Source organism: Lampetra fluviatilis, chromosome 60 (genome assembly GCF_964198595.1).
Source record: "Lampetra fluviatilis chromosome 60, kcLamFluv1.1, whole genome shotgun sequence".
Taxonomy (NCBI): Eukaryota; Metazoa; Chordata; class Hyperoartia; order Petromyzontiformes; family Petromyzontidae; genus Lampetra; species Lampetra fluviatilis.
The window spans coordinates 7380240-7400592 of NC_136334.1; the positions used below are offsets into that span (position 1 = coordinate 7380240).

A 20353-nucleotide genomic window follows, 5' to 3' on the forward strand; every position below is an offset into this window, starting at 1 on the left:
CACACACACTCACACACACACTCACACACACACTCACACACACACTCACACTCGCACACGGCGGCCACGGTGCACGCGTGGCAGCCGTCGGCTCTCGGCGGCACGGACTACGGTCGGCTCCCCCACCCCCCGGCGGTGATTCCGGACGATTTGCTGCCGATGCGTGCGTCAGCCATGTCCCTTGTCACATGTCCAGTGTCCCGCGCCACGTGTCCCACTGGACGTGTCCCACGCCACGTGTCCCGCGCCCCCCTATGTGCCCTCGCTCGGCACCCCTCCGCTCACGTCCCTCCCCGTGCTCAGTCCTCCCGGCGTCCACCGACTCCACTCTCACCCCGCCCCCCCCCCCCCCCACCACCATCGCCGTCGCCGCCGCCGGTGCCGTCCCCTCCCGTGACGGCGGCGGCTTCCCCGACGGTGCCCTCCGGCGCCGCCGCTGCCTCCCCGTGCCCGTCCGTGGCCGCGTCCGTGGCCCCGTCGTCGTCGTCGTCGTCGCCGCCGCCCTGGTCCCTCGCGCCCGCTCCCTCCGGATCGTCTCCGGCCGCTCCGTCTCCTCCCGTGACGTCCGCCTCCGCCTCCTCCGCCTCCTCCGCCCCTTCATCGACGTCCCCCTCCAGCTGAGCCACGCCGAGGCGGTAGAGCGAGTCCCGGATGAGCACCTGTCCCGGCCGGCAGGCGGCGAGCAGCGCGCCGATCTGGTGGGCCACCACCTCGCGGCTCGTCAGGAAGTCGCAGAGGCGGCCGAAGAGGAAGTAGTGCGCCGCCGACGAGAAGCGCGCCGCCCGGCAGCGGCGACGGGCGGCGGGGGACACGTCCGGGCCGCCCAGCGCCATGGCGTACGGCTCCAGCTCCCGGCACGCCGACAGCGAGCGGTGCGGCTGCTGCCCGCCGCCGGTGCCGGCGTCGGCGTCGCCGGCGTCGGCGTCCCCGGGGTCGTCGCCGGCGGTTGTTGTTGTTGCGGTGGGCAGAGGGGCCTGCGCCACCCAGCGGCGAGTGGAGCGGGTGACCGGATGCACCAGGCTGCCCTCTGGCGAGGGGTCATCTTCGGCGAAGCACTGCTCCTGGAGCTCGGGGCACGAGACCAGCTGGGGGCGGCACACACAGACACACGTGGGCACACGCGGGCACACGCGGACACACACATGCGGACACACACATGCGGACACACACACACGCGGACACACACACGCGGACACACACACGCGGACACACACACGCGGACACACGCGGGCACAGAGAGGGTCGAGCGGTGAAGGCGCAGCCCCGGCAAGTGCCGGCTCGTGCCGCCCGCTGGCGGGAGGGACTGGGGCCCCCTTGCTGGAAGGGAGGCGATTGGGGCCACCGGTTAGGTAGTGGTGGTAGTGATGGTAGTGATGGGAACGATGGTGATGATGGTGATGATGGTCGTGACGATGACGGTACTGCGTGCGTAGCAGCGGGGGCGTAGCCAACGTCGTGATGATGACGACGATCGTCTGAGACAACAAACAACCACCATTTCGATTTAAAGCTTCTTTCGTGACTTCAGGGATTCATCTTCTTGGTTCTTTCGGTAAAGTCACGTAGAAGGGAAATAATGAAATAATAAAAATAAAACATTATAAAATACAGTTCTCATGACGTTTCGGCCACAACGCAAGCAGCCGTCCTCAGGTGAAGAAAATGTATTTTCCATAAATATGCTAAATTCATCTGTTGATATGCAAATTCCTTTGTCAAGGCGCCCTTCCTCCTCTAACCCAGCTTAAATATACGCTGCCAAGCTTGGTGGTGTTCATTCGGACGCTGTCTTTCCGACAGACCTGTTCTTCACCTGAGGACGGCTGCTTGCGTTGTGGCCGAAACGTCGTGAGAATTGTATTTTATTATGTTTTATTTTTATTATTTCATTATTTCCCTTCTACGTGACTTTACCGAAAGAACCAAGAAGATGAAACAACCACCACCTTCACGGACATCTCCATCACCAACGTCACTTGCTGCACGAACATCACCTGAACATTTTTTTTCATCGAAAACTCAACTTTTTATTTTACCCGTCAAGGCCTCGCTGAGCTACTTAGCTTTTTGTTTAGAAGCGACCCTGGCTATTCCAAATGATCGTCAACGAAGTGGCTTATCAACGTCATCATCACGTGGAAATGTATAGCACCAGCCAAATACTCTAAATGCAAGACGTTGATTTGAAATGTGGAGGCAAAAATCCACACGACCACGGGGAGAGAGAGAGACACGCAAACTCCAAATATACAGCAGCAGGCGTCAGGGTCGGGATCGAACCCACGACCTCCTGTAGACCAGGCGAGGTAGTCAACATCTCACCACGGAGAGAGAGAGACACGCAAACTCCAAATATACAGCAGCAGGCGTCAGGGTCGGGATCGAACCCACGACCTCCTGTAGATCAGGCGAGGTAGTTAACATCTCACCACGGAGAGAGACACGCAAACTCCAAATATACAGCAGCAGGTATCGTCAGGGTCTGGATGGAACCCACGACCTCCTGTAGACCAGGCGAGGTAGTCAACATCTCACCACGAAGAGAGAGACACGAAAACTCCAAATATACAGCAGGCGTCAGGGTCGGGATCGAACCCACGACCTCCTGTAGACCAGGCGAGGTAGTCAACATCTCTCCACGGAGAGAGAGAGACACGCAAACACCAAACATACATCAGGCATCAGGGTCGGGATCGAACCCACGACCTCCTGTAAACCAGGCGAGGTAGTCAACATCTCACCACAGAGAGAGAGACACGCAAACTCCAGGTATACAGCAGGCGTCGTCAGGGTCGGGATCGAACCCACGACCTCCTGTAGACCAGGCGAGGTAGTCAACATCTCACCATGGGGAGAGAGAGACACGCAAACACCAAACATACATCAGGCATCAGGGTCGGGATCGAACCCACGACCTCCTGCAGACCAGGCGAGGTAGTCAACACCTCTCCACCTACCAACCTGCGGGGGAGCGAAGGGGTCGCTGAAGCAGCCCTGCGTGAGCCCCCAGAGCTGGGCGGCCAGGGCCGGGTAGCGCGCCTCGACGTTGAGAGCGACGTCGCGCGCCAGGTCGCTCACGTAGACGGGCGGCCAGTGCAGGCACGACACGAGCAGGTCCACGTGGTCGCGGGCTCGCTCCGCACGCAGCAGGTACTTGGATGCGCTGATCACCTGGGGTGGGCGCGCACGGGAGACGGAACGTTCTGATGGAGTCTTTTCGCTATTTTCAAATTTTACACGCCGGAGCCAGGGGTCTTAACCGAGCCGTCTCGGGGTCTTCTTGTGAGGCCGTGCAAACAAAAATTAATAAAACACCCGTGCCATGTGTTGGTCCCGGCGTTGGCTCGGCTCAGAGATGTGCTGGTGGAAAAAAACACTTGTAACGTGCTAGACCTGGCTTGGCTCGGATGTGCCAGTAGAAAAAAAAACACCTGTACCGTGCTGGCCCTGGCTTGGCTCGGATGTGCCAGTGGGAAAAAAATCACCTGTAACGTGCTGGCCCTGGCTTGGCTCGGATGTGCCAGTGGAAAAAAGAAAAAACATCTGTACCGTGCTGGCCCTGGCTTGGCTCGGATGTGCCAGTAGAAAAAAAATCACCTGTACCATGCTGGCCCTGGCTTAGCTCGGATGTGCCAGTGGGAAAAAAAACACCTGTACCGTGCTGGCCCTGGCTTGGCTCGGATGTGCCAGTGGAAAACGGAAAGTGAAGCTGGCTAAGGATTTCACTCAGGTCGGGACGACAGCCGCCTGAGGAGTTCCAGTCAGACCGAGTCTGTGGGTCTCATTGCTCCTGCTGCAGCTGCTGCAGCTGCTGCAGGTACTGCTGCAGCCGGTGTACCTGGTGAGGACACATCTTGTAGATCTTGCCGCCCGTGTGCGACGGCCGCGCCAGCGTCTCGGAGCCGGGAGGGCGACCGCCGTCCAGAACCGAGGCGTAGAGACACACGAGCGACACGCACAGCTCCTCCTACTCACGGGGGGACACGCACGGGGGGACACGCACGGGGAGACACGCACGGGGGGACACGCACGGGGGGACACGCACGGGGAGACACGCACGGGGGGACACGCACGGGGAGACACGCACGGGGGGACACGCACGGGGGGACACGCACGGGGAGACACGCACGGGGGGACACGCACGGGGGGACACGCACGGGGGGACACGCACGGGGAGACACGCACGGGGAGACACGCACGGGGAGACACGCACGGGGAGACACGCACGGGGAGACACGCACGGGGGGACACGCACGGGGAGACACGCACGGGGGGACACGCACGGGGAGACACGCACGGGGAGACACGCACGGGGAGACACGCACGGGGGGACACGCACGGGGGGACACGCACGGGGAGACACGCACGGGGGGACACGCACGGGGGGACACGCACGGGGGGACACGCACGGGGGGACACGCACGGGGGGACACGCACGGGGGGACACGCACGGGGAGACACGCACGGGGGGACACGCACGGGGGGACACGCACGGGGGGACACGCACGGGGGGACACGCACGGGGGGACACGCACGGGGAGACACGCACGGGGAGACACGCACGGGGGGACACGCACGGGGAGACACGCACGGGGAGACACGCACGGGGGGACACGCACGGGGGGACACGCACGGGGGGACACGCACGGGGGGACACGCACGGGGAGACACGCACGGGGGGACACGCACGGGGAGACACGCACGGGGACACACGCACGGGGGGACACGCACGGGGGGACACGCACGGGGGGACACGCACGGGGAGACACGCACGGGGGGACACGCACGGGGGGACACGCACGGGGAGACACGCACGGGGGGACACGCACGGGGGGACACGCACGGGGAGACACGCACGGGGAGACACGCACGGGGAGACACGCACGGGGGGACACGCACGGGGGGACACGCACGGGGGGACACGCACGGGGGGACACGCACGGGGGGACACGCACGGGGAGACACGCACGGGGAGACACGCACGGGGAGACACGCACGGGGGGACACCCACGGGGAGACACGCACGGGGAGACACGCACGGGGAGACACGCATGGGGGGACACGCACGGGGGGACACGCACGGGGGGACACGCACGGGGGGACACGCACGGGGAGACACGCACGGGGGGACACGCACGGGGAGACACGCACGGGGACACACGCACGGGGGGACACGCACGGGGGGACACGCACGGGGGGACACGCACGGGGAGACACGCACGGGGGGACACGCACGGGGGGACACGCACGGGGAGACACGCACGGGGGGACACGCACGGGGGGACACGCACGGGGAGACACGCACGGGGAGACACGCACGGGGAGACACGCACGGGGGGACACGCACGGGGGGACACGCACGGGGAGACACGCACGGGGAGACACGCACGGGGAGACACGCACGGGGGGACACCCACGGGGAGACACGCACGGGGAGACACGCACGGGGAGACGCGGGGTGACGCGGGGTGACGCTGGGTGACACGGGGTGACGCGGGGTGACGCGGGGTGACGTGGGGTGACGTGGGATGACACGCGGGGTGACGCGGGGTGGCTTGCGGGGCCACGCACGGGTACATGTACGAGGTGTAGGGTGGTAGGAGTGCGGTGGTGGTGGTTGTGTGGTGGTGGTGGCGGTGGTTGTGTGGTGGCGGTGGTGGTGGTTGTGTAGTGATGGTGGTGGTGGTTGTGTGGTGGTGGTGGCGGTGGTTGTGTGGTGGCGGTGGTGGTGGTTGTGTAGTGATGGTGTTGGTGGTTGTGTGGTGATGGTGTTGGTGGTTGTGTGGTGGCGGTGGTTGTGTGGTGGTGGCGGTGGTGGTGGTGGTTGTGTGGTGGTGGTGGTGGTTGTGTGGTGGTGGTAATTGTGTGGTGGTGGTAATTGTGTGGTGATGGTGTTGGTGGCGATGGTGGCGGTGGCGCTACCCGCGAGAGTGCGGCGCTGCAGGGCAGGCCGCAGCGCTGGCAGGCGTCCTCCAGCTGCTCGCGGGGGCTGCTGCTGTGGAGGGCGGCGACGTCCAGCTCCCCGGCCAGCACCAGGCGCATCAGCGACTCCGCACAGCCTGGCCGCCCCCCCCCCCCCACACACACGACGAGACAAAGACTCCACGCACGGCCTGGCCCCCCACGCGCGAGACAAAGGTCCCCCACGTAGCCTCGACGGACCGTCGGGGCAAGCGCCGTTAGCGAGCGGCAGCGCCGCCTACGGAGGCTGGCGAGGCCACGCGAGGGGGCGGGTGGCCGGCACCACGCCCGGCCGCCTTTGTCTCCCCGGTGGCGATGTTTACTGCACACTGCGCCGGGTAACTCGTTTGAGGCCTACACAGCCAGCCAGCCCCACGTTAATACAGGGACGTGGACGGTGAGTGTATCAGCGAGCGAGCGAGCGGTGAATGAGTGGTGAGCGAGTGGTGAGCGAGTGGTGAGCGAGTGGTGAGCGACTCACCACTGGCGGGGCCTCGCTCCAACCTGACCCTCTCCATGTTGATGGTGAGTGCCCCGTGCACGAGTGGCGAACGAGTGAGCAAGTGGCGAGCGAGTGGTGAGCGAGCGGCGAGCGAGTGGTGAGCGAGTGGTGAGCGAGCGAGCGAGCGGTGAGCGACTCACCGCTGGCGGGGCCCCGCTCCACCTTGTCCCTCTCCGTGTTGATGGTGAGCGCCCCGCGCATGAGCGGAGGGATGAACGGCGCGACGGCCGCGGCCTCCAGCCGCGGGGCCACGGCGCCGGGGAAGGCGGCGGCCTCCAGGGCCTCCGTCTCCATGAGCAACCAGAAGTCGTCGGCGCTCACCTCCTCGCCGCCCACCTCGCTCGGCTCCCCCTCCTCGCTGGGCCACACCACCTGACGCACACGCGGCGGTGAGGGGGAGGGTGCCGGGCGGAGTGCAGGTGGCGACGACGGCGGTGGCGGTGATGGCGGTGATGATGTCACCAGCACCTTCTGTGCCACCGCATCCACCACCACCACCACTCACACCACCACCACCACCACCGTAACCACCACCACCACCGTAACCACCACCACCGTAACCACCACCACCACCGTAACCACCACCACCGCCATCATCAATACCACCACCTCCCTCCTGCTCCCCCTACTGCCGCTGGTGTCCCCCCCGTCCCCTCCCCCCCTAGCACCCCCCCCCACCCCCCACCCCCCCGCCCCCCCACCCCCCCCACCCCCCCCGCCCCCACCTCCAGCTTGTCGAGGTCCAGGAGGCCGTGGGCCCCGCGCTGCGCCAGCTCGAGGCGCGGGGCGACGCCGCACACGCCACAGATCATGTCGTTGTAGTCGCGCGCTGTGAGGCTCTCGAAGGCCCAGTAGCCGCAGGCCAGCAGCTCGCACAGCGCCACGGGGGGGGGGCGCTCGGACCCGCCGCCTAGGGGGGGGGGCACGAGGCGAGGAGGGGGGGGGGGCGGGGCGGGGGAGGGGGGCGCACGCGGGGAGACGCGCGGACACCCAGGACACCGGGCGCAGGGAGAGGCCGGGACGGGGAGAGGTCGGGACGGGGAGACAGTGGGACACGGAGACACTGAGATACAGAAACACGGAGACGCTGAGACACTGAGACACGGAGAGAGACATGGAGACACAGAGACACGGAGACACTGAGACGCTGAGACACTGAGACACGGAGACACTGAGACACGGAGACGCTGAGACACTGAGACACGGAAACGCTGAGACACTGAGACACGGAGACACGGAGAGAGACATGGAGACACAGAGACAGTGGGACACAGAGACACAGAGACACGGAGACGCTGAGACACTGAGACAGTGGGACACGGAGACACAGAGACACAGAGACACTGAGACACGGAGACACGGAGAGAGACATGGAGACACAGAGACACGGAGACACTGAGACACGGAGACACGGAGAGAGACACGGAGACACGGAGACACGGAGACGCTGAGACACGGAGACACTGAGACGCTGAGACACGGAGACACGGAGACACTGAGACACTGAGACACAGAGACAGTGGGACACAGAGACACAGAGACACGGAGACGCTGGGGCACTGAGAACCTGAGACATGGAGACACACGGTGATACACGGAGGAGACACGCAGAGACACACGGAGGAGACGCACGGTGACACACGGCGATGCGCTGTACCGGCGGCGTGCACGATCTCCCGGGCTGTGTCGCTGGGGTTGTCTCCGTCACGCACGCGCTGGCGCATGTGCAGCAAGAGGTCAAGGGTCACGAGCAGCCGGTTGCCCACGTTAAACAGCCCTGCAGGACATCACCAACATCACCAACATCACCATCGCCAACATCATCGACGTCACCATCACCGACATCATCAACATTACCATCATCATCGACATCATCGACTACATAGCGGACTTCCCCACCATCAGCATGTGGGTGAGCGTGTGAGTGAGCACGTGGGTGAGCGTGTGTTAGAGTGTTTTGAGTGAGTGAGTGAGTGAGTGAGCGAGCGAGCGTGTGGATGACCGGGTGAGTGAGTGGGTCGGTGAGGTGAGCGAGTGAGCAGGTGGGTGAGTGAGTGAGCAAATGAAAAGGCGGGTGAGTGAGCGGGTGGGTAAGTGGGTGAGTGAGCGGGTGGGTGAGTGAGCGGGTGGGTGAGCGAGCGGGTGGGTGAGTGAGCGAGCAAGCGAGCGGGTGGGTCAGTGAGCGGGTGGGTAAGTGGGTGAGCGAGCGGGTGGGTGAGCGAGCGGGTGGGTGAGCGAGCGAGCAAGTGAAAAGGTGGGTGAGTGAACGGGTGGGTAAGTGGGTGAGCGAGCGGGTGAGTGGGTGAGTGAGCGGGTGGGTAAGTGGGTGGGTGAGTGAGCGAGTGGGTGAGCGAGCGAGTGGGCGAGCGAGTGCGTGAGTGAGCGGGGTGCGTGAATGAGCGCGTGGGGTGAGCGACCGCCACGATGTTGGTGGCGTGGGGGCGTGGGTGGTGGGGGTGGTGGTGGTGGCTCCTCACCAGAGTTGATGTCACAGAAGCCGTGCAGAGCGAGGCAAGACGGCTCGAGGCACATCTTCACCGCGGCGGTCACACGCAGCAAGTGGCAGGACGACAGCAGCCAGCAATCCTCGTCCAGACCCAGCGTGGACCTGGGGACACGCGGGGGAGACACGTGGGGACACGCGGGGACACGCGGGGACACGCGGGGACACGCGGGGGAGACACGCGGGGGAGACACGCGGGGGAGACACGTGAAGACACGCGGGGACACGCGGGGGAGACACGTGGAGACACGCGGGGACACGCGGGGACACGCGGGGACACGCGGGGGAGACACGCGGAGACACGCGGGGACACGCGGAGACACGCGGGGGAGACACGCGGAGACACTACCCTCACCCCCCCCAGTCCCCCCCACCCGCTCCCCTCACCCCCTCCCCCTCACCCCCTCCCCCTCACCCCCTCCCCCCCACCCACTCCCCCCACCCACCCACCCACTCACCCCACCCGCTCCCCTCACCCCCCCCTCTCCCCTCACTCCCCCCCACCCACTCCCCCCACTCCCCTCACCCCCCCCCTCTCCCCTCACTCCCCCCACCCACACCCCCACTCCCCCCCCCTCACCTGTCCACGCTGGCGAGCCAGGTGCCACACAGCTGGCACAGGTGGGCGGAGGGGCCGTAGCCGCGGGCCCAGCCCGGCCCCTCCCCACGGGCACGGTGGAGAACCAGGCCCCCCCCCTCCTCCTCCAGCACCACCACCTCCTCCACCTCCTCCTCCCCCACCTCCTCCCCCACCTCCTCCCCCCCCACCTCCTCCTCACCCGCCTCCTTCCCCCCCTCCACTACCGCGCACGAGGCGGCCTCGGCCCGGGAGGTCGCTGCGTCTCTGGGACACGGGGAGACACGGGGGAGACTTGTGTTAAGAGACACGGAGTGATGGGGAGACACGGGAGAGACACGGGGAGACACAGGGAGACACGGGGGAGACACGGGGGAGACGCGGGGAGACGCGGGGAGACAAGGGGAGACACGGGGGAGACACGGGGAGACACGGGTGAGACACGGGGAGACACGGGGGAGACACGGGGAGACGTGGGGAGACACGGGGAGACTTGTGTTAAGAGACACGGAGTGATGGGGAGACACGGGAGAGACACGGGGAGACACAGGGAGACAACGGGGGAGACACGGGGGAGACGCGGGGGAGACGCGGGGAGACAAGGGGAGACACGGGGGAGACACGGGGAGACACGGGTGAGACACGGGGAGACACGGGGGAGACACGGGGAGACGTGGGGAGACACGGGGAGACTTGTGTTAAGAGACACGGAGTGATGGGGAGACGCGGGGAGACACGGGGAGACACGGGGAGACACGGGGAGACACGGGGGAGACGCGGGGGAGACACGGGGAGACGCGGGGAGACACGGGGAGACACGGGGGAAACACGGGGGAGACACGGGGAGACACGGGGGAGACACGGGGAGACGCGGGGAGACACGGGGAGACACGGGGGAAACACGGGGGAGACACGGGGAGACGCGGGGAGACACGTGTTAAGAGACACGGAGTGATGGGGAGACGCGGGGGAGACACGGGGGAGACACGGGGAGACACGGGTTAAGAGACACGGAGTGATGGGGAGACGCGGGGAGACACGGGGGAGACACGGGGAGACACGGGGGAGACACGGGGAGACACGTGTTAAGAGACACGGAGTGATGGGGAGACGCGGGGAGACACGGGGGAGACACGGGGAGACCACGGGGAGACACGGGGAGACACGGGGAGACACGGGGAGACACGGGGATACGCGGGGAGACACGGGGGAGACACGGGGGAGACACGGGGAGACACGGGGAGACACGGGGGAGACGCGAGGAGACGCGGGGAGACGCGGGGGAGACACGGGGAGACGCGGGGGAGACACGGGGGAGACGCGGGGAGACGCGGAGAGACGCGGGGAGACACGTGGAGACACGTGGAGACACGGGGGAAGAGACAGAGCCAAGGAGAGACACGTGGAGACACTGGGAGACACGTGGAGACGTGCAGAAGGGAGACACACACACACGGGGGCCGACCGCACGGGCACGCGGCTCACCTGAGCGCCACGCGTGCCAGAGCGGGCGCCAGCTCCGCCTCGGACTCGGGGATGTGCAGCGAGCGCCGCAGCAGCGCGACGGTGCTGCGGCGCTGCGCCTCGCGCTGCTGCGCCGTGAGGGGGCGGCCGGGGTCGGCCAGGGGTCGCGCGCCGGGCCCCGCGGCCGCCGCGGCCTCCCCCCCCCGCTTCCGGCGGCCCCCTCCTCCCCCGCCCCCTCGGCGGTCATCATCATCGTCACGGCGACCGCGTCCCCGCGGTCCTCCTCGTCGCCCGTGGGCTCCGCGTCGTCGGCCAGGGCCCCCTCGTCGGCGCGGGCCACGGCCTCCAGCACCTCGTCGTAGCAGGGCTGGGCCTGGCGGGCAGCGAGTCGGCATCGTGGACGTCGTCGTCGTCGTCGATACCTCGTCACAGTTGTCGTCGTCACGGTCGTCACGGAACCTCGTCACGGAACCTCGTCACGGAACCTCGTCACGGAACCTCGTCGTCACGGTCATCGTCGTCATCGTCGATCTTCAACACAACCATCGTCATTCATCACGGATCCTCATCACAGCCATTGCTCTCACTCATCATCGCAGGCTCATCATCATCATCACCATCATCATCATCATCATCACATCATCAACATCACAGTCTTCATCATCATCATCATCACCACAGTCTTCATCATCATCATCACCGTCTTCACCATCACAGTCATCACCATCATCTTCATCATCATCACCATCACAGTCTTCATCATCATCACATCTCACCATGATCATCACCACACATCATCATCATCAATCACCACACATCATCATCATCATCACACATCATCATCACACATCATCACATCAATCATCATCATCACCATCATCATCAACGACATCATCACCTCAGCCACTCACCAGCAGAGGCCCGTGCGTGCAAGCGTGCGTGGTTGCGTGCGTGATTGCATGCGGTTGCGTGGTGGTGGTGCGTGCGGTTGCCTGCGATTGCCTGTGATTGCCTGCGAGCGGCTGCCCTTGCATGGCTGTGTGCGTGCGTGGTTGCGTGTGGTTTCCTGCGGTTGCCTGCGATTGCGTGCGTGGCCCTGCGCTGCGCGTCCGCGTGTGATGTACGTGTTACCTGCGAGCGGAGGGCCCGTCGAGACTGCGAGCGCAGGGCGGCGCGCCCACTTGGGGCAGGCGAGCGGCTTGTGGCGGTTCATGTAGACGAAGCCGCAGCCGGGACTCTTGCAGCGACCCTTGCCCCGCGAGGTGGCCAGGCCCAGTTCCTGCTGGCGGGAGGGGCAAGCGGGGACGGGCCAGAGGTCACAACCGGGTACCCCCCGATACCCCCTACCCGATACCCGTACCCTACCCGATACCCCGGCTACCTGTACCCGGCCGGGTATGGGTAGCCGTTTGCGACCCTGGTGCGGCCGGGTACGGGTACGGGTACGGGTAGGCCGTGAGTCACTGGTGAGTCACCGTTTGTCACTCATTTCCCAACGTCTTGTCTCTTCTCACAATTCAAGTTCCTAGAATCAACCCACCCGCGCCTGCAACATGGCTTCATCCCAGAGGTCGCAATCGGGTACCCGATACCCGTACCCTACCCGTACCCGGCCGGGTACGGGTACCCGTTTGCGACCCTAGTGCGGCCGGGTACGGGTACGGGTAAGGAATCAAAACCCGTTTGCGATCTCTGGCACGGTGGTGGCGATGGCGGTGGTGGCGATTGTGGTGGTGGCGGTGGTGGCAGTGGTGGCGGCGATGGTGGCGATGGTGGCGATGGTGGTGGTGGCGATTGTGGTGGTGGCGGTGGTGGCAGTGGTGTCGATTGGCGGCGGTGGCGATGGTGGTGGTGGCGATGGTGGCGGTGGTGGCGGTGGTGGCGGTGGCGGCGGTGGTAGCGATGGCGGGGAGGAGTGTAGCTGGACAGACGAGGGCCACCCAGTGTGGACGACTCACGAAGGGGTGACGACTCACGAAGTGTGGATGACTCACGAAGGGGTGACTCACGAAGGGGTGACTCACGAAGGGGTGATGCAAGCGATGGTGAGCTTGGACGAGGGTGCCAAAGTCGCCCTCCTCCACCTGCGCGCCCTCCCCACCAGTCTGCACCACCAAAGACAAAGATCCCCCGTGTAGCCTTAACAGACTATCGGGGCAAGTGCTGTTGGCGAACAGCACCTATGAAGGCCGGCACGGCACACGAGGGGGTGGGTGGCCGGCCGCCTTTGCCTCCCCAGTGGCGATGTTTAACCCAGGTACTCATTTGACGCTGAGCCGACCTAGGGGAGGCCCAGGACCGGTTCAGATGATCGTCACCGGTGTTGGCCGTGAGCGGGAATCGAACTCGAGTCACCGGGTTCGCAGCGCAGCGTGGCGCTAACCGCGAACTCACCACTCACACACACGGACAACAACAACCGCCACTAAGTGGCGGGGACGTCACCACGACGCTTGTGCCAGGCCATGTGCACGTTGAGGCCAACGTGCCACGTGAAGTGTCGAACGCCCGCTGGCAGGTGACGGGGCAGACCCAGGTGCCACGGGTCGACTGACCGAGATGACCGAGATGACTGGCTGATGCACCACCTGTGTCCCTAACCGTTGGGAACAACTCCTCCTCTGAGTGAGCAGCAATTACTAGATCATCGGCATTCATAACATGGTTGAGCAATAGGGAGCCATCCCTTGACCGCACCCGGGCATCGATAAGCCTCCCATTGTATCTGTACCAGATGGAAATTTCTCCGGTACAACTATTGAAGCCTTCACGAAGTACGTGGTCGAAATAGATGTTAAATAATGTGGGAGCCAGAGGACATCCCTGTAGCACCCCAAGGTGTACAAGGAATGGCTCCGACTCCCGGCCACGTAGTTTTACCCGGGCCCGCTCACCATCATGAAGGTCCTTAATGATCGTGAGCAGCTGGTCAGGGACTCCGAAAGCACGAAGAACAACCCAGAACCTAGGCCTACTGATGGTATCATAGGCCTTGACCAGGTCAATAAAGCAGAGATATAGGTCTTGTTGGAATTCCCTACAACTCTGCTGTAGCAGACGGACAGAAAATATGGCATCCGTGCAGGACTGCTCTTTCCTGAAACCGCATTGAGGCTCCGCAAGCCTCTCCTCAGCGTGCCTAGCAAGGCGATGTTGAATAATCCTTGCCAGGACCTTTCCCGGTACATTGAGGAGTGAGATGCCCCTGTAGTTGTTACAGTCTGTGCGGTCCCCCTTCTTAAAGAGGGGGACCACCAGGGCATCCTTCCAGTCCTGCGGAACCCGTCCAGTGGTCCAGACTGTTGTTATGATGTCATGTAGGACAGTCTGTGCGCAAATTCCACCCTCCCTCAGCATTTCGCTTGGGAGATCATCTCTGCCCGGTGCCTTTCCTGGTCTCAGGCTCTGGATCGCCTTCAGTACTTCTTCAACAGAGGGCACCTCAGCCAGCCACTCACAGGGGGTGACTCCTTCTTCCAATCCACAGCGTTGCCGTCCGGCACCACGAGGAGTTAGGGGGTTGTTTTTGCCGGACCACACGCACACACACACACGCGCACACACGCGCACACACACGCGCACACACACGCGCACACACGCGGACACACGCGCACACACGCGCACACACACACACACGCGCAAACCACAAGTGCGTGCATCGCCCCCCCCCCCCTCTCACCCCCCCCGCCTGCCCCAGCTGCTTCAGGGTGCTGGCCTTGAGCCCCGCCTGCGGTGGGGTCGGCTGTGCCGCCAACGCAGCGGCGACCTGCTGCTGCTGCTGCTGCTGCTGGGGCAGGGAGAGCAGGGTGGCCGCGAGGGGGGCAGAGCCCCCCGCCCCCGCCGTGGGGGGCGTCTCTCCCGGGCGGCCCCCCCCACCCCCCCCCACCCCCGCCGCCCCCCACCAGAACCCCCCCCTCGGCGGAGCAGCGGGGGCCGGGGACGGCGATGAACTGGACGAAGGTGACTCCGGCGGACGGGGCGGACGGGGCGGTGGACGGGGCGGACGAGGTGGAGGAGGAGGAAGTGGCGGCGGGACCTGCGGGGGGGGGGGTGGGGGGGGTGGAGGGGGGGGGCGTCGCGAGCGTGACGCGGCCGCAGGAGGACGCTACCAGCGACGGCGCGGGCTCACGGCGCCGGCAGTTGCGCCGCCCGTTCGCCTGCCCGCCTGCAAACTTGCCCCGTCCTCGTGCGAACGATGGGGAGCGTGGCTAGGTCGTCCCCTACTCTCCCCACTACCCCCACCCACCACGCCCCGCCCGCCCACCCACCACGCCCACCCACCACGCCCACCCCACCCACCAACCCCCATCATACGTTGCATGGAACCGAGTTGCTCGTACGTTGCATGCAACCGAGTTGCTTACACGTTGCATGCAACCGAGTTGCTCATGCGTTGCATGCAACCGAGTTGGTCGCACGCAACTGAATATAAGCAATTCGGTTGCATGCAACTGCGTTGGTCGCATGCAACCGAGTAGCAGCAATTCAACCGAGTTGCATGCAACGGAATGACGTGCGTGTCGGCGTGCGGGGGCTGCCGGTAAGGAAGGACCCGGCCTCACCGGGCGTGGCGGTGGGCACGGGGGCGGCCGTGGCGGCCGGCACCGAGGTGGCCACGGCGGGCAGGATGGCTCGGAGGGGCCGCGGGGACACCCGCTGGACGGGCCCCGACGGGGCGCAGAGGGGTCCCGCCGGGGGGGCGGCCGGGGGCGGGGGCGCAGGCTGCAGGGCCACGGTCGGCCCGGGGACGGAGGCCCCCAGCGGGAGCTGTGGGGGGGCGGGAGTCACCGGCTAAGCCGTCGCTTCCTTCCCTCCGGAACCCGCGACGGTCGCACGTCGCCATCATCAGCGTTACCACTCTCACCGCCATCGTCGCCGTCATGAACACCGGCTGTGCATTCAATGCCATCACCACCATCTGCATCATCGCCATCATCGTCCGTATCATCACCACCATCTGTACATTCATTGCCATCACCACCATCTGCATCATCGCCATCATCATCCGTATCATCACCACCATCACCCTTTAGCTCTTCTCAATATCAGCACTCTCACACACTCACACAAAGAAAAAAACACCCTGTGTAGCCTTAACAGGCTGTAGGGGCAAGTGCTGTTAGCCAGCACCTATGACAGCCGGCAAGGCACACGAGGGGGTGGGTGGCCAGCACCACGCCCGGCTGCCCGACTCCCCGCTAGCGATGTTTACTGCACACCGCACCAGGTACTCATTTGAGGCTGAGTCGACCTCGGGGAGGCCCAGGACCGGTTCAATTGATCGTCACCGGTGTTGGCCGTGAGCGGGAATCGAACTCGGGTCGCTGGGTGCGCTAACAGTTGCGACACGCACACACGCACACACGCACACACGCACGCACACGCACGCACGCACACGCACGCACGCACACGCACGCACACGCACGCACACGCACGCACACGCACACACACGCACACACACACGCACACGCACACACCACACCTGTATTGCGAAGTTGTCAAACATTCCACGGACTGGTGGTGTTCCTGCGATGAGCTGTACTGGCTGCACACACACACACAGACAAACATCATACACACACACGCAGGCACATGGCACACAGACAGACAGGCAGACAGGCAGGCTGTTGTGGTGGTGGTGGTGATGGTGGTCATGGTGTCTGTGGTGATGATGATGATGATGTTGACGATGATGATCATGACGATGATGTTCACTGCTGACAATGATGTTGAATGTATCATTGATGGTGATGATGATGTTGAGAATGTGATGGGGATGGCTGTGTTGATGATGATGCCGACTGCGATGGTAGCAATTTTGACCATGATCACTGTTGTGGTTGTGGTGATGGTGGCGATGGTGAAGTTGGTGTGCGTGATGTGGACTACTGGAGGCGGTGGTGACAACGGTGGTGACGATGGTGACGATGGTGACGATGGTGGTGGTGACGATGGTGGTGGTGACGATGGTGGTGGTGACGATGGTGACGATGGTGGTAGTGACGATGGCAGTGGTGGTGACGATGGTGGTGGTGGTGGTGACGATGGTGGTGGTGGTGACGATGGCGGTGGTGACGATGGCGGTGGTGATGGTTGTGACGATGGTGGTGGTTGTGACGGTGGCAGTGGTGACGATGGCGGTGGTGACGATGGCGGTGGTGACGATGGCGGTGGTGACGATGGCAGTGATGACGGCGGTGACGACGATGGTGGTGACGATGGCGGTGGTGACGATGGCGGTGGTGGTGGTGACTATGGTGGTGACGATGGCAGTGATGACGGCGGTGACGACGATGGTGGTGACGATGGCGGTGGTGACGATGGCGGTGGTGGTGGTGACTATGGTGGTGACGATGGCGGTGACGATGGCGGTGACGACAGCAGTGATGACGGTGGTGGTGGCGATGGTGGTGACGCGTGTGCGATGTTGTCGCTTGCCCTGGGCGACGACGCTGAGAAGTGCCTGCGGTGATTTCTGGCCGAGGGCTCCTTGGCGATCGGCCTCAACGCCACGCGGCCGCCACCGGCCGGGCTGCGAGAGTTCAACCACAAGGGGAGAGGTCAACCACGAGGTGAGAGTTCAACCACGAGGTGAGAGTTCAACCACAGGGCGAGAGTTCAACCTCAGGGCGAGAGTTCAACCACAGGGAGAGAGTTCAACCTCAGGGAGAGAGTTCAACCTCAGGGAGAGAGTTCAACCTCAGGGAGAGAGTTTAACCTCAGGGAGAGTTCAACCTCAGGGAGAGAGTTCAACCTCAGGGAGAGAGTTCAACCTCAGGGAGAGAGTTCAACCTCAGGGAGAGTTCAACCACAGAGAGAGAGTTCAACCTCAGGGAGAGAGTTCAACCTCAGGGAGAGAGTTCAACCTCAGGGCGAGAGTTCAACCTCAGGGAGAGAGTTCAACCACAGGGCGAGAGTTCAACCTCAGGGCGAGAGTTCAACCACAGGGAGAGAGTTCAACCTCAGGGAGAGAGTTCAACCTCAGGGAGAGAGTTCAACCTCAGGGAGAGAGTTCAACCTCAGGGAGAGTTCAACCTCAGGGAGAGAGTTCAACCTCAGGGAGAGAGTTCAACCTCAGGGAGAGAGTTCAACCTCAGGGAGAGTTCAACCACAGAGAGAGAGTTCAACCTCAGGGAGAGAGTTCAACCTCAGGGAGAGAGTTCAACCTCAGGGAGAGTTCAACCTCAGGGAGAGAGTTCAACCTCAGGGAGAGAGTTCAACCTCAGGGAGAGTTCAACCTCAGGGAGAGAGTTCAACCTCAGAGAGAGTTCAACCACAGAGAGAGAGTTCAACCACAGGGAGAGAGTTCAACCACAGGGAGAGAGTTCAACCACAGAGAGAGAGTTCAACCTCAGGGAGAGAGTTCAACCTCAGAGAGAGAGTTCAACCACAGAGAGAGTTCAACCTCAGGGAGAGAGTTCAACCTCAGGGAGAGAGTTCAACCTCAGGGAGAGAGTTCAACCTCAGGGAGAGAGTTCAACCTCAGAGAGAGAGTTCAACCTCAGGGAGAGTTCAACCTCAGGGAGAGAGTTCAACCTCAGAGAGAGAGTTCAACCTCAGGGAGAGAGTTCAACCTTAGGGAGAGAGTTCAACCTCAGAGGGAGAGTTCAACCACAGGGAGAGAGTTCAACCTCAGGGAGAGAGTTCAACCACAGGGAGAGAGTTCAACCACAGAGGGAGAGTTCAACCACAGAGAGAGAGTTCAACCACAGGGAGAGAGTTCAACCACAGAGGGAGAGTTCAACCACAGGGAGAGAGTTCAACCTCAGGGAGAGAGTTCAACCACAGGGAGAGAGTTCAACCACAGAGAGAGAGTTCAACCTCAGGGAGAGAGTTCAACCACAGAGGGAGAGTTCAACCACAGAGAGAGAGTTCAACCACAGGGAGAGAGTTCAACCACAGAGGGAGAGTTCAACCACAGGGAGAGAGTTCAACCTCAGGGAGAGAGTTCAACCACAGGGAGAGAGTTCAACCACAGAGAGAGAGTTCAACCTCAGGGAGAGAGTTCAACCACAAAGGGAGAGAGTTCAACCACAGGGAGAGTTCAACCACCGGGGGGGAAGAGGAGGGAGGGGGGAGGAGGAGGGAGGGGGGAAGAGGGGGGAGGGGATCCGTGCCCGCGGCGCGCTAACCGCGGCGCCGCCGCTCCCGCGTCCACGTCAACACGCCCCTCGCGAGCGAAGCACAAGCCGACGCCGCCCGCGCCAGGCTAGGGGCGCGTACCTGACCCTCGGCCCCGACGGAAGAACGGGCGGCACCCGCGCGACCTCGGCTGAACCCTTCCCAGCGTGCACTGCGGCCAGGAGGATCGGGGGGTGAGAGGCGGGGGCGCCCGGGTCTTTGCCGTTCTGTCAAGTGCAACACAACCACCACCATCGTCATCGTCGTCGGCGTTGGTCTATCCACTGCTAGCTGAAGATCATTGCCATGGTGATGACGATGTCTCTGCCCTGCGCGTGTTCTCTCATCCTTTAACAGACTGTAGGAGCAAGTGCTGTTAGCGAGCACCTATGAAGGCCGGCACGGCACACGAGGGGGAGAGTGGCCAGCACCACGCCCGGCCGCCTTTGTCTCCCCAGTGACGATGTTTACTACACACCGCACCAGGCACTTATTTGAGGCCGAGTCGACCTAGGGGAGGGGCCCAGGACCGGTTCAAACAATCGTCACCGGTGTTGGCCGTGAGCGGGAATCGAACCCGGGTTGCCGGGTTTATAGCGCAGCGAGCGCACACGTGATCACACGTGATCACACGTGATCACACGTGAACACACGTCATCACACGTCATCACACGTGATCACACGTGATCACACGTCATCACACGTCATCACACGTCATCACACGTGATCACACGTGATCACACGTGATCATGGCACGGCAACGTACCATCATCCCGTCGGGCGGCGGCGACGCCGGAGGCCCCTGGTGCAACGCCGCTCCCTCGGCTCCCGTCACCGTGGCGACCATCAGCCCAGCGGCGGCGGCGGCGGCCTGGTTGTGTTCTGCCGAACCGGCGGGTGTCGGGGGTCCGGTGAGGGGCTCGCCGCCACTCCCCGAGGAAGCCTCGGCTCCGTGCAGCTGCCGAGAGACACGCACGCACGTCACCACCGTCATCGGCGTCGACAGCGGGCCGGGGTCTAACCGCCGCTGGATTGAGGCCTACTCCCCCGCGGCACCCAACCCACGAGCCGCCACCAGATCCGCACCCGTTTTGCCGCTCCGTCTCCTCCTCCTCCTCCACGCCGGCGCCGGCAGGAGCGAGGGTCAGAGGTCGCAAACGGGTTTTGATTCCTTACCCGTACCCGGCCGCACCAGGGTCGCAAACGGCTACCCGTACCCTACCCG

The 20353-nt window shown here is 63.7% G+C and overlaps 1 protein-coding gene across 1 annotated transcript in view; it reads right to left on the reverse strand.

The window, feature by feature from the left end:
• Positions 1 to 299: 299 nt before the first annotated feature.
• The window catches only part of HMGXB3 (HMG-box containing 3), a 40806-nt gene continuing 20752 nt past the window's right edge, over positions 300 to 20353 (reverse strand). The window contains 21 exon segments of the mRNA XM_078881125.1: positions 300 to 1085; positions 2962 to 3171; positions 3839 to 3967; positions 5923 to 6059; positions 6604 to 6835; positions 7189 to 7373; positions 8121 to 8240; positions 8941 to 9071; positions 9547 to 9810; positions 11029 to 11198; positions 11201 to 11380; positions 12139 to 12180; positions 12182 to 12286; positions 13032 to 13112; positions 14687 to 14890; positions 14892 to 15043; positions 15570 to 15774; positions 16490 to 16552; positions 17446 to 17539; positions 19231 to 19355; positions 19895 to 20086. Of these exon segments, the coding sequence (XP_078737251.1) occupies positions 300 to 1085; positions 2962 to 3171; positions 3839 to 3967; positions 5923 to 6059; positions 6604 to 6835; positions 7189 to 7373; positions 8121 to 8240; positions 8941 to 9071; positions 9547 to 9810; positions 11029 to 11198; positions 11201 to 11380; positions 12139 to 12180; positions 12182 to 12286; positions 13032 to 13112; positions 14687 to 14890; positions 14892 to 15043; positions 15570 to 15774; positions 16490 to 16552; positions 17446 to 17539; positions 19231 to 19355; positions 19895 to 20086 (3807 nt within the window).